Genomic DNA, 16,684 nt, shown 5'->3' with positions numbered 1-16,684 from the left:
GGTGGTAGTGTGAGGACTCTTATTCTTTGGAGTCATAATCAGAGTATACCTTAAATGGAGATGTTGCTTCTTGCATAGTGTAGTGGCCAGGTGAAAGCGGCTGTGTAATTGATGCCTACCCCAGTTTGCTAAGCTGTGAATTTACTGATGCTGACTAGATGGGAGGACGCAGGGTAAGAGCAGAGCTACATTCGTGTATCCACCTTGTTTATTCAGTGATAACGTGACTTTCTTTCATTATCTTACTCTTTTCAATTTGGTGTCTCAAATCTTGTATTCATTTATATTAATGGTTTATAAAAATACTTATTTCTACAATAGTCCAGTGGATCTGGACTACAAAAACACTAACAGTCTTCAATACTTTTGCTTTTTAAGATCATGAAAAATTTTTATTTCTCTCTCTTCCTAACTTGCCAGGTTAAGAGGCAAGGAAGAACAGGTGAACACCATGAAGGCTGCTTTGGAAGACAAGGACAAAGACCTGATGGATAGAGGGAAGTGGATACAGGTGAGGAGTTAAAAACATAAGGGACAAGAGCCCTTTGCTGATATTTGAGTATCAATTCCCATCTATTCTTTTTAAGGATCTTCAAGAAGAAAACGAATCTCTGAAGGCTCATGTTCACGAGGCAGCACAGCCCGATTCGCCACAGGTACAGTATAAACCCTGCAGTGTGCTTCGTGAGCAGTGTGCGCTTCTGTGTAAGGCTCTAGAGATAAGAAGACACACACTCTCGGTTTCTGGGGTGCGTCATAGTTTACTTACTGCTCTCGCTTACTTTACTGCTCTCCAGCCAAGGCTGGCTGCCCTCGTGTCCGGCTAGTAGCCTAAATGCTTCTTCCCCTTCCTTTGTCCAACATGTGCTCTTGGCTTGTGCTTAATTGTGCTCCTTTGGCATACTACTATGTGATCCTTTAGAAAACATCCCCCCCCCTTTTTTTTTGGTGTTTTGAGACAAGGTTTCTCTGTGTAGCCCTGGTGGTCTTGGATCTCACTCTGTAGACCAGGCTGGCCTCAAACTGAGAGATCCTCCTGCCTCTGCCTCCCAAGTGCTGGGATTAAAGGCATGCACTGCCACAGCCTGGCTTAGAAAAATCCCTTTTAGAAAGTAAGTATGATGAGGAAAACTCATTCTCTCCAGGCTTGTTGGCTCATACCTGTGATCCCATCTCTTGGACGGCTGAAGTAAAAGGATCACTGTGGGCTTGAGACCAGCATGGGTTACATAGTGAGCTCCTGTTCCAAAAAATGATGGAAAGGGAAAAAAAGCGTTTCTTTTCTTTTCTTTTTAATAAACAATCTAACCTTAAATTTAACACATGGTTAATTTTATTTTATACTTGGGTGGTTTGGCATGTATAATGTAATAACTGATTTGTTTTGATATTAACATTAAAAAGGTGAATCTGTTTCTTAGGTATGTTCGACAGCACGATTTGAAGAACTTGAAAATATGTAAGTATGCTTTTAGCTAGTATTTTGATGATGTGTACCAGAATGTACATAAAATTAAATATTTAGGGGTCTCTGAAAGGCCATTGATTTCATGGTCAAGTATTAATTATAGTCTAGAGACAGAAATTTCTGCCTGATGACTGGTAAAGAGATCTTTTAAATGTTTTAGAATGTCTGAAGACGTGCCCATTTTCTCCAATATTATTTCTGCAAATTTAGATTTTTTTTCTCACAAACAAATCATTCAATTATTATAAAGAGGAAATCAATTGATTTTCATTTAAATCAGGAGGTAATCTTAGCCATAACAGATTATGGGCATATCATAATTGTACTTCCTTATAGGAAGAATGGATCTTGCCAAGCTAGTTCCATGCTGAATAATAAAAATATCACCACCAGTTAGATTATAGAAATCTGCCATCTGCCTTCTTAGGTGTTAATACCAGAACAGTATTTTTTTTATCCTGCAAAAGTCATTATTTTTTGAGATGGAGTCTCACTTTGTTGCTCAGGCTGGCTTGAAACTTACTAGGTAGATCAGGCTGGCCTCAAACTTGCCATTACTTTCTTTTCCCAACTGCTGGGAATATAGGTATGAGCCACCATGCCCAGCAAAAGTTGATTTTCTTTCTCTGTCTCTGTTTCTGCCCCCCCCAACCCCCCCCTTTCTTTTCTTTCTCTTTTTGGTTTTTTGAGACAGTTTCTCTTTGTAGCTTAGAGATACATTTATGGTGTCTTGCAGTAGGTATATAATCACTAAAGTATATAGTTTTAGGCTTATTTCTATCCTTAATTTTTCTTGTCCTGTCCTGTCATTTTCTTTTTTAAGACAGGGTCTTACTCTGTAGCCTGGCTGGCCTGGGACTCAGAATATCTCCCTGCCTTTGCCTCCTGAGTGTTGGGACTAAAGGTGTGTGCACTGTACCTAGCTCTTGACCTTTTCTTTAGTAAATTAATAGACTTTATTTTTGGGGAAGCACTATCAGATCTACAGAAAAAGTTGAGAAATAGAGTTTCTGTATCACTACTCCCTTTTCTCCTGTTACTAACACGTCAGTATTGATGCACGACATCACCACAGATGAACAAATAGCTCTACAGTTGTTAGCAACCGAACACCATGTTTTCCATTAGGTCTTTCTTAGCAAATGTTTAAGAACAATGCATCCCACAGTGTCATGCAGGATACTTTCACTCTCCTACTGAAATCTCTCTTGTTAACCTTTTCATCCCTCTCTATTCACTCTCCAACCAGTATCTCCATGAAAGCCTGGCGGCCACTGACTGTCTTCCTCTGTGTTTTACCTTTTCCAGAGTGTTCTAGTTGGAGCCATACAGTACACAGCCTTTTTAGATTGACTTCACTTAGGGGTATACATCTAAGACTTGCCCTGTCTTTCTCTATGTATTTTTTTTCTTTCTCTTGCTTACTTTCTTTTTATCCATCCCTCTCCTCTTCTTGTTCTCCACCTTTTTTTTTTTTTCTTTTTTTCCCATTCAGGAAACAAGGTTTTCTCTGTAGTCCAGGCAGGCCTTGAATACACTGTACTCTTCCTACCTAGCTTCTTGAATGCATGCATATACCAATATGTCTGGCTTTCTCTCTATTTTTTTTTCAGTTTACTCTTTATGTATGCTATTGTATTATTTTTTATAAGTATCTATAAATGTCTTGACACTTTCTAAATTAAGGAAGGATAAAAGTAGTGTTCTGCTCAGCAAATACTTGATGAGCCTTGTATGTCTTCAGACATTGGGGATGCCAAAATAAATAAAGAATAAGTTCTAGCCCTGAGAATACAGACCGACAAATCATTTAGTAGTGTTAGGTGTTGAGAGAACACTGTTGCTTAGAATGGCAAGGGCAGTTGGAATTGTCTTGGGCTAGATTGAAGCCTTATGTGTGCAAGGGAAGGCTCACTGGGTAAAGGTGCTTGCTCCCAAGCCCAGTTACCTGAGTTCCAATTCCTAGGATCCGTTGATTAAGAGAGAAAACTGACTTCTTCATACTGTGGCAGTAGGCACACAAGACCACACACACACACACACACACACACACACACACACACACACACACACACACGCGGTAGAAGAGAATTTACTCATATAAATTGTTTTCTGAGCTTCAGTGTGCACCATGGCAGCTATATACCTATCCCCTACCCGCATAAATGTACTAAAAAGTTTAAAAAAGTAGAAGAAAATTTGGGTAAGGAAATACTAAATTAAATACTATGCACATATCTTTAGTACAAGGAGTGTTTTTTAACTTTGAGATTTAATGAATTATGGCTAAGATTTCTGGAAGCAAAATTCCTTTCATTTTTTTTTTTTTAAGTAGTAGTTTTTATAGTAAGTAGCTGAAATGCTGTTTTGCACTTAGCATTTATTTTAGCTTTCTCTTATGTAATGCCATATTTACTTAAGAAGTGTTAGAATTAAATATGTTGTTTTAGATTGTTCTTGACTAGGAAGTAGAATGAGCTTGGAAATACCATCTTTAAAACAAACTGTAAGTAGATAGGGTACAGAAAGCAGTGGCTGGTAGGCATTGTTTGCATTTTCTCAGGGGTGACAGCAGAATCTGTTTTTTCTTTTCCATGTACATTACTAACGTAAGATCTTTGTAAAAATTCTAGTTTGAAAGAAAAGGAAAATGAAATTAAGAGAATAGAAGCTATATTAAAAGACACAGAGAGTGCTCTTTCCAACAAATCAAAACTGTTACAGGTAAGTGTGTGTTATTATTTTTGGTTGTTCAGGTTGTGTGGCTTGTCCATCAAAGCTGAGTGCTCTGGGGGCTGGTTCTGTCTTTTGAGAAAGTTCTCGGTTTCATAGAGTGCCTTCCTCTGCTTTTTAACAGTTTGTTTTGTTTTGTGTTGATCAAATCCAAGGAATCTAAGGCTTTGTACATGCAAGACAAATGCTCTATCGCTTACCTACATCACTAGCTTTTGATTTTTAAAGTTTTTTGAGACAGCGTCAAGTTATGTATCTCAGCCTGGCCTTGCAATTGCTACCTCTGACTTGTAGTCCTCCTGCATCTGAGCTGGAGTGTTGGAATTAACGGTGTGGGTCACCATGCCCAGCTGCCCTTGACCTTTAATGGGTTTATGTATTGTACTGTATAAGCAATCCCAGCTGATAAGGGTACCTGGAGTTGAGGGTTGTTCTCCTGTTACAAACTATACTTTAGTGGCTATCTTTGCATACAGATTTTGAATACTATTTGTCTTATACTTTCTAGAAGTAAAAATTTGTGTTAATGGCTTAAGCAAGTTTGCTTTGTTTTCAGAGAGATTCATAGTTTAAAGAGAAGCTCAGTTCTCACCTTTCATGTAATTACTATTCAGTGTAATTCATTCAGGACATTAGTCTGAAGGGCAGCAAATGTATAGCAGCCTGGAGTACCTTGAAGCGCCTGCTTCACGCTCTAGGGCGAGCCTTTGTTCTGTCACCCCCTCTCTCCTCAGGAGACTTAGGTTTAGTTTTCTTAGGCCATGCTGAAGCGCTCCTTGTCCGTGTTCTTACTTGATCTGCTCTTGCTGACAGCACTGTTTCCCCTTCATGTTCAAAGTTGGCAGAAGGTGTAGATGTGATGTCCTATCTGAGAAGAGGGATCATTTTAAATTGCTTTATACAGAGAAGTTGAGATTTCTTAGTATGTTTAAGCCATTTGTATACTCAGTGCTCTTTAAATTTTGTTGTACAGTTTTTCTTTGGGATGACTTTAAAAAAAAACATTTTTAGGATCTTTAATATGGAAAATGAATGTTTTGTTATTATGTATGGTTACATTTTCTCTGATTCTCACCCCCTCTTCCAAAAATTGAGAATTTTGTATATTCAATATAAGCAGTTTCCTGTTTTAAGTCACAAGAAGAAAGTCCTCTCATTTTGTGATTATAAACACTTTTGTATTTCCTTTTAATAAGTTTAATCTTATTTATATATTTTTAGTTCATATGTAATTTACCTCACTGAGTGGTGAGAATAGCATTCTAACCTCAGGAGAGGAAGTCAACTGTGCTGTTAATCCCTGTCAGGATGCTGTGCTCCCCAGGGTGTTTATTTAATAGTAGGAGCAGCCACCTCAGGTTGTCGCTGAGCCTGTTCATATTACTAGATGATGGAGGAGCCTAGACCAAGGCTGCGGTGTGAAGCTTGAACCCTGCTTGCCAGATGCATGCCACCCTCCACTAGATTCTTAACCGTGTTGGGTCAGTTCACTCCACTGAAACATCCCTTCCAAGACTAGAACTAAACATAATTACTGAAATTTAGTAGCATGTTTTAATGTGGCCCTTTCCATCTTTTTAAAATTGTTACTATTTTGGAAATTTCCTCAACCGTATGACATTTTAAAAGCTTATATAGAAAAGTCATAATCTCTGTCTAGGTATTCATGTTTAACTTTTGTTGATAGGAGGTACAAGATGAAAATAAATTATTTAAATCCCAAGTTGAACAGCTTAGTCAGCAGAATCACCAACAGGTAGGTTCTATTCCATGTCTCTCCTTTATCTACAGTGATAGCTGTTTACACTTGCTCTTGTCCTTTTTACATGTTCACGGAGAGTAAAGTGATGGTTCTTTTATTCTTTAAATTTCCTATAAAAGCAATTTACTGTGCCGTGTCTAAGATAAAAATACAGTGTAACTTATAAAATATGTACAAGTAGTCTTAGTGCCAGTGTTCCAGGTTGATTACATACATATACTTGTGTGTGCCTTAATCAGTGCTCCAGCTCTACTATATACGCACGTGTGTGTGTGTGTGTGTGTGTGTGTGTGTGTGTGTGCTGACCAGTGTTCCAGCTCTCTTATATACACGTGTGTGTGCTCTGATCAGTGTTCCAGCTCTATTTTATGTGTGTGTGTGTGTGTGTATGTGTGTGCTCTGATCTGTGTTCCAGCTCTATTATATATACGTGTGTTCTCTGATTTCTCTGACCAGTGTTCCAGCTCTATTATATACACGTGTGTGTGCTCTGATCAGTGTTCCAGCTCTATTATATATATACATGTGTTCTCTGACCAGTGTTCCAGCTCTATTATATACACATGTGTGTGCTCTGATCAGTGTTCCAGCTCTATTATATATACATGTGTGCTCTGATCAGTGTTGCAGCTCTATTATATATATACATGTGTGCTCTGATCAGTGTTCCAGCTCTATTATATATACATGTGTGCTCTGATCAGTGTTCCAGCTCTATTATATATACATGTGTGCTCTGATCAGTGTTCCAGCTCTATTGTATATACATGCGTGCTCTGATCAGTGTTCCAGCTCTATTATATATACACGTGTGTGCTCTGATCAGTGTTCCAGCTCTATTATATACACACGTGCTAATGTGCCTGCATATGTCCCAGTCTTACAGAATGCTTTTCTTAGGAAGTCAGCTAATGTCTTAGCAGAGGTCTGTTTAAATCTAAATGCACACCCTTCTTCTCCTCTTAAACAAACAATCAGTAATTGGAAAGAAACTAACAGATATGTAAGATAGATGTTATAAGCAATAGGCTAGCATTAACATGCCCCTTAATATATATTTCTGCTTGGTAAAGTAAGCATAAGGTGTTTAAGAAGATATATATGTATATATGATATACACACAGTTTTTGGCATTCTGGAGGTGAACCTAGGGGCCTTGTGCATGCCAGCCAAGTGCTCTACCACTGAGCAGAGTTGTAAGCCCTACCAAATATGTGTACCCATCGTTTTTATGAACATGTATGGGTAGATCAGAATGCATTTATGAGACACTTGAGAGTCCCTGCTGACAAACAGCTTTTGGTGGTCATCATACTATGTATCCAAATGTGAAAGCTCTATGTATACCTTTGCATACTATATAAAATCACTTTTTTTGGATGTGAGAAAATCAGCTTTTCTTAATTTTTTTTGTTGTTGATTTTATTTAGATAGTTTTAGGAGCCAATATGAAAAGTACCTCGGTGCTATACAAAGTAAACACTTTATGGAGTGATAGTGAAAATTGGACTTACCACTAAGTACATTTTATAAATTTGAATATGTTTTTATTAAAACTGCTTAATCAGAGTGCTGGCATAATAAAGTATATAATATTTTTCACTTTGGTGTTTATTTATCTCCAAGAAGAATTTAATTTTGTTATGTTCTAGAGAGCTTTATTTTGAACTAATATTTAACTCTTTCAATAGGCATCTTTTCCCTCTCAGGAAGAATTACAAACAGTGTAAGTAATGCATTGATTCAAAGTTTGGTGTGTTGTAAGTTAAGTGCTGAGTTACCCTCAGATGGGGAATTTACTGTAATTTCGAATGGTGGTCTAAATTGAGTAGTTATCAGTGAATGCTCTGGACTGCAGGCCAGTGAGCAGTTGTGCTTTTGCTGACTGAAGCACCTCTTGAGGCACGTCTGTCCCTTCCATTCTTTGGTTGAGGGAGATGTTTGGGCTTTTCTTTCTTACTCCTGTCTTCTGTAGACGGTCAGAGAACTCAGATGGGGAGGTTGGGGGTGGAGCTGCACATTGGAGCTTTTCCTCAGTTAGCACAGCCTCAGCTCCACTGCTTGCTCTTGCTCGGGTCCCACTCTGGGCCCGTGGTGCAGACTTTGGTTTGACTACTGCATTTTTATGAAACTTAGAGTTGTTACAGTTCTCTTTGATTTTTTTTTTCTGTTGTTGTTGTTGGCCTTTGATTTCTCTAAGAGGCTACTAAATGAGAGTCATTTCTGCTTACAGTATGTTTCGAAATGCTAAATGCCAACCATATTACATCTGTCAGTACACAAGAGTCTAAATGTTCTCCCATCCTGGCCTATTTGTGAAGCTGGCCATTTAGTAGGCTCAGGTTGTTAGTTGTTTTAACTGAGTCCTGAGGTCAGCTGTATGAAGGAAAGAGTCTGCAGACATTTTCTGTAATGAGCTGACAGTACTTTAAGCCTCAGGGACCATAGCAGTCCAAGTTTCCTATTGTTACTCTGTTTTGTGTACATGTAGGGTTTTGTGTTTTGAGACAGGGTTTCTCTGTGTAGCTTTGTGCCTTTCCTGGAACTCTTTGTAGACCAGGCTGGCCTTGAACTCACAGAGATCCACCTGCCTCTGTCTCCTGAGTGCTGGGATGAAAGGCGTGCGCCACCACCGCCCATAGAGGTCAGAAGAGGATATTGGATTTCCTGAACCTGGAGTTGAAAGTGGTTGTGAGTGTCCAGATGTGGGTGCTGGGAACTGGAGCAGCTGTGTCCATGGCAAGAGGAGCAGTTCTCTTAACCACTGAGTAGCACTCCAGCCCCTAGGTTTTTTTTTTTTGTTTTGGTTTTTTCAAGACAGGGTTTCTCTGTGTAGTTTTGGTGCCTGTCCTGGATCTCACTCTGTAGCCCAGGCTGGCCTCGATCTCATAGAGATCTGCCTGGCTCTGCCTCCCGAGTGATGGGATTAAAGGCGTGCGCCACCACCGCCTGGCTCCTATTTTAGTTTTTTAAACATTTAAAACTGTGGAAGCAGGACACTGGCACAGTGGTGCACACCCGTAATCCCAGCTATTTGGCATGAGGAGGCAGGTGGATTCCCTGAGCAGTGATTGTTGGACCAACCTTGGCAACATAGATTCTGTCTCATAGCAACCCCTCCTCTGAAAAGAAAAAAACACCCCCAAAGTGAAACTAAAAGTATTAATTACTGTGTTAATCAGACTTGTGATTGACCGAGATGCTTGGCAGCCCACTGTCCTGAGCTCTACTGACACTGGGCTGTAACGGGGAGAACAGAGGATTAGGAACCCCACCCCAGAGGATCTGGACTGGGAACAAGATACTTTTCAGTGATCACTGCTAGTGATACACTTTTTCCGTATGGGTCCTATCAGACCCTTTCAAAATAGCAGCACCATGTGGGGCCAGACTCCCATCACATGAGTCTTTTTGAGAAGACTTCATGTTGTACAGCAAACAGTTTTTAAGCTCAAGGACCAGATTGGTTGTTGGGCAGCCCTTTAGTCTTAAGAAAGCTGTTTGTGATGGGACATTCTGCTCAAGTATAACACAAATGAATTCTGAAAATTTGCCTTTCTTTGCTTTCTGCATTTCTGGGAAACAACTAAGACATTGGACAGGACCAGGAGAAAATCGAACAAAAATCAAAACCATGAATCCTAAGATTGGGTAAAAAGAACAATAGACTACCAGGTTACTTTAATATAATGTTGTTGGTTTAATGAGCCAATTAGTCATAACTGATTTCATTGCCTTAAAATAAAACACTTTTAAAGACTGCCTTTGTATCAAACTCACCCCCAAGCCCCATTTAGACAGTTACATAACTTAGGCTGGCCTTCAGCTCACTGTATAGTGAGGGTGACCTTGAACTGCCACTCTTCGTGGCTCCACTATGCAAGTGTTAGTATTGTGAGCTGTGCAGTCACACATGGGACTCAGAGGCTGGGAATTGAAACCAGGGTTTTGTGCATCTTAGGTGCAAGCACTCTACCGACTGGGGAGGTACAGCTCTTGCCCCAGAAATCACTTTTGAAATCAAGAATTCATAGGACAGGCTCTTTATGCTAAACAGTAGTTGATCTAGTGTTACATTTTCACAGCTTCACCTGTTTTTATTTTGTATTAAAAATATTGAAATGTAGGTATCTGGATGGTATTACTGTTTATCTAATATGTAAGTTATAGTATTGTTTATTTTAGATGCTGTTTACCTAAAATATATTCACATTCTGATTTAGAATTTCAGAAAAAGAAAAAGAATTAACTAATCTTCGCAATGAATTAGATTCTTTGAAGAATGCTGTTGAACATCAGAGGAAGAAAAACAATGTAAGCCACTATTCATGAAAAACAGACTTTTCCATTGTAGAGCATTAGAGTTGAAACATGGGCAGGGATTTTGTGTGTGTGTGTGTGTGTGTGTGTGTGTGTGTGTGTGTGTGTGTGTGTCTATTTTTGCTTTAGAATTTTTGATCTTTGTGTGAGAGCACTTTTGATTTCTTCCTGTCTTTGAGGATGTTACTAGAGTCATCATTTTATTGGAAAGCAGTTTTAATAGTAAAAAGATGAATTTTTATACCAAAAAATACTGGTATTGAGCTATTTCAAAAAAAGCTTTAAAAAAAACCAAAAATATGATTGACTTTTTGTTAAAACTTTGGTTTAGAAAAATAAGCCTTTCAGACTTGTTATTTTAAAAACAAAGGCATTTCCTTTTATTTAAACAGGGCTAAGTTTTTGTTATTTTTGTGTTCCTTTTTTTTTCTGATGTACTAAAAGACATATCAGTTTCAATCTTTGTAATTAAGCTTGCAAAACCTTCTGTAACTCTGCTTTTTTCAAATGAGAGACAGTAAAAAATATGGTAATTAAATTTACTAGTAGTCTTCGAACTTGAATATGTTTGCTAAAATGGAAATGATTAGTTCTTTAAGAATTCTAAATCCTAGTGCTTTTACCAAGCAAATAGTAGATGCAGTTGAATTTCATAAATTCTCTCTTACTAAAAGGTAGTAAGTAACTAGTAGTCTTAAGTATTCTTGCCCGAAGATGTCTTTTTCACACAAAAGTGTGCTTGCTAATTATGAGCAAGATCAAAATGTTATTAAGTGATAGGAGAATATTGATAATAAATAGATGTGTATTTTTCAATGTAAGTTAAATCTTTGAAAGTTTGTGTTAAATTGCTAACTAACAAGTTGGCATTTTCTTATACCCCGAGTTTGTCAAAATTAGGTATATGAACTGCTCTTTGTGTGTTATGTAATGTTAATTACTAACAGCATTACTTAGCCACAAAATTTGGCATGAGTGTTTCAATATATTTCTAACATTGTAACTGTGTTTTGTTCCTGGGATTCTGAGATAAGGAAGGCACAATAGTGGAGTTTAATTCATTCACCATAGCAGCAGCAGCAGCAGCCCTGCAGGTCTTGATTTCAAGCCTGGGAAAAGCCAGGGCAGTGGAGGCCAGCAGGGTGCAGCGTCAGCCCAGTCCAGCTCTGCCACTCATTTGTTCCACACATTTCGCCAGATTTCTTAACTTTCAGCTGTGGTTTCCCATCTATAAAGTGGGAATAAAAGATCATAAATTGTTGTAAGGATTAATGAGAATTTGTGGAATGCTAAATACAGTATTTGGCATGTAAACTTGCAATAAATGGTAATTATTGGCTTTTAGGGTTTTTTTTATGTTTATTCCTGATTCTGAAGATGAAATTTAGCATATTGTTTTTATTTGTATTTGGTAAGGAATTGCTTTCTTTCAGAGCTTGCTTTGAAATGGCCTCTGTTTCTCCTTAATGAAAAGTGTTTTATCATTTCTCTGCTTTATTTGCTTCAGTCAACTGGCTAGCACAGTTGTGTCTGATTGCTTGTGGTGTCCATTTCAACCATGTTAAGATACAGAACACAGAGGGTTACTTTGTTTGCCTTTCCTAGGAAGAGTGGAAATGTACTGATTTTTTTTTTTTTTTTTTTTAAATTTTCTGGAGCTGAGGACCGAACCCAGGGCCTTGTGCTTGCTAGGCAAGCGCTTTACCACTAAGCTAAATCCTCAACCCCGGAAATGTACTAATTTTATTTAAAATAGGATTAGAGAAAAAAAATGTTATGCGGCAGTATAAAGTCCTGGGAGGGTGATGTTGGGCATCCTTTTACAATCACAGAGAAGCGTTTTTTGCAGTACTGTGCATTTGCTGTTCGCAGCTCTAATGATGAACTTGAAGTCCTAACTGTAATTCCGGTTGGCATGTTTACCTTCGAATGCTTTCCTCTTTGTCACATTTGTACAGTTGATTGTCTGTAAAAACTGGCATATTTGGTGTGCGTACTAAAATGTGAGAAGTGGGCATCTTTATTTCCTCATTCAAACTTCTAAACATTACCTTTTTGGCTAATATACACATTTTCCCACTGAAATAATTTTGCAGTAACCAGCATTTAAATGCAGTGCAAAATATTGATGAAGTTAAAGGAGAAATCTTTTAATAATGGATAAACTGAAATCATTCTTTCTAAAAATGATTAGGACCTTCGGGAGAAAAACTGGGAAGCAATGGAGGCATTGGCATCAACTGAAAAAATGCTGCAGGACAAAGTGAACAAGACTTCCAAGGTTGTAATTAACTCCAGAAACACCATGCACAGAGAGTCAGCAGCTTGTCAGATCAGACTAAAGCATTTCCTGTCACTGCAGTTTAAATATAGTGTCTCTTTGTCACCCCCATTTATCTTCTCCATCATCTCTGCTTCTTCATCTGTCTGCTCCTGGAGACTTTTGGGCACTCTGATCTTTGGGATGACCTTGGTGGTGGTGTTTTGGTGAGCACAGCTGTAGGTGGGAGAGGCTCAGACTTAACACTGTGTGTTCAGGTCTCTCCTTGTCAGATGGTGTGTGCCAATGGCATAGTTAAGAGAACTTCGATGAAGTCTCTAAATCAGAGAAATCAATGTGAATTAATGGAACAGGTTTGAAAACCTAGCATGTATCTGTGATGCATGGTAAAGTGGGGTTTCTAGAGCATACCAGGAGGATTCAGACAAGGTAGGAAAACAGCAAAATCTTAAAATAGTACAGAAAAAGTTTCAGTTCAAAGTTTGCTACTGGGGATGATTCCTCAGAAGAGAGAGACTTAAACTTTCTATTTTGAAGTGGCTGGACAGTTGCGGCACACGTGTCCTGTGAAGTATGTAATATTAGTATGAATGGAGAATTCTCTTGATGACTATATAAAATACTTCTGACAAATATGTTCCCTTTATCTTCAAAACAACAAAGGGCATTCTTCTTGAGCCTGTCTGTCCACTAGGGGAAAGGGTCAGAATAGAGGCATAAACTATATAGTGGGACAACTGAGCATGAATGCAACAGGAATATTGGTTTTTGAAGCCAGGTTAATGAATGCCCCGTATGATTAATTCCACATTCTGAAAATGTTTGTGTGCCAAGGTAATCTATTGCATTTTAATTACAGTCTTAAGGACATTGGAAACAGTTTTTTAGTAGATACAATTTTAAGATTTGCTAATATCATGTGTACAGTTATATTTCCTTTAGTGCAGTAGATTTATACTTACTGCAGTACTTAACCTGGTAAAAATTTTCATTAAGTTGAGACAGTTGGCAGCTATTACTGCCAGGGGGATTTCAGCCAGAGACTGAGGCTCTAGCCACACAGGCAGTGTTTAATTGTGAAGGGTTCCTGTTGTGAGTCACCTGTCACAAAGGAGACTTCTAGTGTGGGCTTTGGACTGTTGAGAACTAAGGTGTTCTTCTAACCTTTCCTGTACAAGGCATTGTTGCGTCCTCTAATGGACAAAGGGAGCTCCAGTATGTGCATGATGGCTTGATAGCTATATGATTTATAGGGAATAGACTCCAGTCTTCCCTTAACAGAATTGAGAATCCTTTCACAGCATGGGTGTAAAGGATGTTGATTTACTAAGTGCCACAAATTGTGATGTGACTACGTAAAGCACCTTTAGTGTTTTTAGGTGCTAGAAATAAAGTCAAAATAAAGGGTAGCATACTGTTCTTAGATGTTTATTTATTGATTTTTTTTTTTTTGAAACAGGGCTTCTTTGTGTATCCCTGGCTGTAAATGTTTAGTTTTTATTAACTAGATTTTTCTTTTTCTTTTGTGTGTGGTTGGCTCTCAGTACATAGTCCATGCTGGCCTGACTCTTGAGATCCTCCTGCTTCAGCTTCCCAGGTCTGGGGTTACAGGCGTGTGCCACCATACCAGCTTCTGGAGCTTTGCTTATTTATTTATTTTTTCTTTTGAGACAGGGTCTCACTACAGAGTAGCTTTGGCTGGCCTGAAACTAGCTAGTTAGACCAGGATAGCTTCAAACTCCTAGAGATCTGCCTACCTCTGCCTCTGTCTCTACTGGGTAAAAGTGTGAGCCCCCAAACCTAGCCTGGAGTTACTTGTAAAGTAGTAAATACTTGTAAGAAACTATAAATGACAGACTTACATAAAAGGTACTTTGCATATTCTAATCAATGCTGGAACTAAGGAAATAATTCAATTTCTAAAATTAGATCTATTTTAAGTGTTGAATGGAAATTGTTTACCACCAAATTCTCTGTAGAATAAAGTAGTTTGCTTGGTGGCTGTTGATGATGAGCTACGTTTTCTCCCTCTGTGGTCTCAGGATGGTTCTGTTCTATGCTGTCTGTAGGCAAATGAGAACAATCTCCTCTTGATCATCTCTGAAGTAACAGTTGTTTCCTTCAAGTGAATATACCCTGCTTTGTGCAGTTAGGTATATACATACAAGTTCGTGGACTTGACTAAATTATTGAAAATACTGGGTAAAACGGCTATTAGTGGTAAAATATTGCCACTAGTCTTTAATAATATAGCACGTTTTAGTGCATAGAATACAGTTTCTAGTTTCTGTTGTGTACATTTAGATTTTCATGTGATTAATGTTTCCTTAAATTGAAGTGTATGTGTCTTAAATCAGTGACAGGTTTCAAAGAGCTGAGCGGAGCTCGAGGTTCTGCTAGTCCCCTGCTGTTGCTTGCTGGACTCAGTAGCGTGTGAAATGGTTTTGGTGTACGTTTTTAGAGGTGTCTTTTTTTTTTTTTTTTTTTTTTTTTTTTTAAATCTTATAGAAATAGTTTGAGCGTTAGATTTGAGGGGATATGTGTTTGTGGTCAAATTGTTTCCCTAATTTTGACAAACCCTGGTTCTGAGTTTATAATTGGAGTTGGAGTTAGAAATCAACAACTTTAGATTAAATATCAGTTGAACTTGACAGCCCACTGTATACTCTTACTGATGTCTGGCATTGGTGCAGTGGTCAGCTCGCCCCTCCCCCTTTACTTCCACCCCAATTTATATGTCCCTTTTGTTTAACAGAATAGGAAAGTATCACTGCTTTTTTTTTGTAAACCATTACTGGTCAGTAAGCCTCATTTATCCCACCCAGATGCATGTTTCTTGGTAAAGTCGTCTGTGAGGTTTTAATGATAGGAAGGGATGTATGTTTGAAGTGTTCCTGGAGAGGCAAATCGCTTTGTTTCTAATGACAAAGATCTGTATTGTCAGTTACTGCTTTTCCTTGATTAACTCAAGGTATTATTTGCTATTTAGGATGCATTAGAGATCTTGTCTTTAAGCAAGTATCCTTTAATGCCTTAAAGTAAGAAAAATGGTATTTTTCAATTTTAAGTTTTAAAAATTGACTTTTTTCTCTATTAAAGTTTCAAAGGCCATAGCTTTTTTTTTTTCCTTTCAAAATTGTATAACCTTTTAAGTTTGATTTGGTATGTCTTTTGCTTTAGGAAAGACAACAACATGTGGAAGCTGTTGAGTTAGAGTCCAAAGAACTTCTCAAAAGATTATTTCCAATGGTGTCTGTTCCTTCTAATTTGGTAAGATGACTCTCTGGCTTTTTCACATTTCACCTGACTTATGTAGGAAGTTGTCTGTAGCAGCATTTGATTTCTGAATTTGAGTTGTTAATGTGTCCCTGCCATTTAACAAGGCAGGTGTGCTTCTGAGTAAGTTGGTCCAAAGCTCTGTACCTGAAACTTTCGTTGTATTCTATCAAATTGAATGGCTTGTAGATGTGTTTGGAAAAGAGGTTTTTCTGAATGGTAATAAAACCAATAATAATTTAAGTGATTACTTCTTAGTTTTAACATCAATCCTTTAATGTATTCCATGCTACGCACTAGGGTCTTTTATATTTGAAAACCATGAGTTTCATTTCCTTTTCACCCCAGGGAATGAGGGGGAACGTGGTTCTTGTAGGACAGAAAGATGACCAGCTCAGATAGCAGCAAGTGTTTGAGGACACATACCAGGGAGTGTCCCTTAAACGTTGAGGGAATGCCCTTGAAGTTCCTGAAATGTACAAATAGGCCTTCTTAAATTTTGAACAAAACAAATGTATATATACTCAAAAGTAGGCGGTGGAATAATGATCACGGGACCCATTTTGGGAATCACCATGTGTGCTTATGTTAATATATAAATGGCTTTATACTTCCCATCCCATTAGTTCTCAAACTTCCTAATGCTTCGACCCTTTACTACAGTTCCTCATGCTGTGGTGACCTCCAACCATAAAATTATTTTGTTGCTACTTCATAACAGTAGTTTTGCTACTGCTGTGAATTGTAATGTAAATATTTTTGGAGATAAAAATTTGGCTGAGGGGTTATGACCCACAGGTTGAGAACCTCTGTATTAGATCACCCAGAAGGAACTCAGACATCT

General features: G+C 38.2%; 1 protein-coding gene across 17 annotated transcripts in view; it reads left to right on the top strand.

Annotated features, from left to right (window-relative positions):
- Ktn1 (kinectin 1) overlaps nt 1-16,684 on the top strand; it is a 119,809-nt gene that overhangs the window by 61,508 nt on the left and 41,617 nt on the right. For 11 of the 17 annotated variants that reach the window (XM_037208585.1, XM_028873565.2, XM_037208591.1 and 8 more), the window contains 9 exons: nt 421-511; nt 588-656; nt 1,422-1,459; nt 4,102-4,192; nt 5,889-5,957; nt 7,655-7,689; nt 10,187-10,277; nt 12,478-12,564; nt 15,745-15,834. In XM_037208585.1, coding sequence (XP_037064480.1) covers nt 421-511; nt 588-656; nt 1,422-1,459; nt 4,102-4,192; nt 5,889-5,957; nt 7,655-7,689; nt 10,187-10,277; nt 12,478-12,564; nt 15,745-15,834 — 661 coding nt within the window. The remainder of the gene's footprint in view (nt 1-420; nt 512-587; nt 657-1,421; nt 1,460-4,101; nt 4,193-5,888; nt 5,958-7,654; nt 7,690-10,186; nt 10,278-12,477; nt 12,565-15,744; nt 15,835-16,684) is intronic. The other 6 variants (XM_037208592.1, XM_028873568.2, XM_037208589.1 and 3 more) reach the window with 1 other exon arrangement.

Source organism: Peromyscus leucopus, chromosome 9, assembly GCF_004664715.2.
Source record: "Peromyscus leucopus breed LL Stock chromosome 9, UCI_PerLeu_2.1, whole genome shotgun sequence".
NCBI lineage: Eukaryota > Metazoa > Chordata > Mammalia > Rodentia > Cricetidae > Peromyscus > Peromyscus leucopus.
The sequence above is the reverse complement of the archived record's forward strand: the minus strand, read 5'-3'. Positions and strand labels throughout refer to the sequence as shown.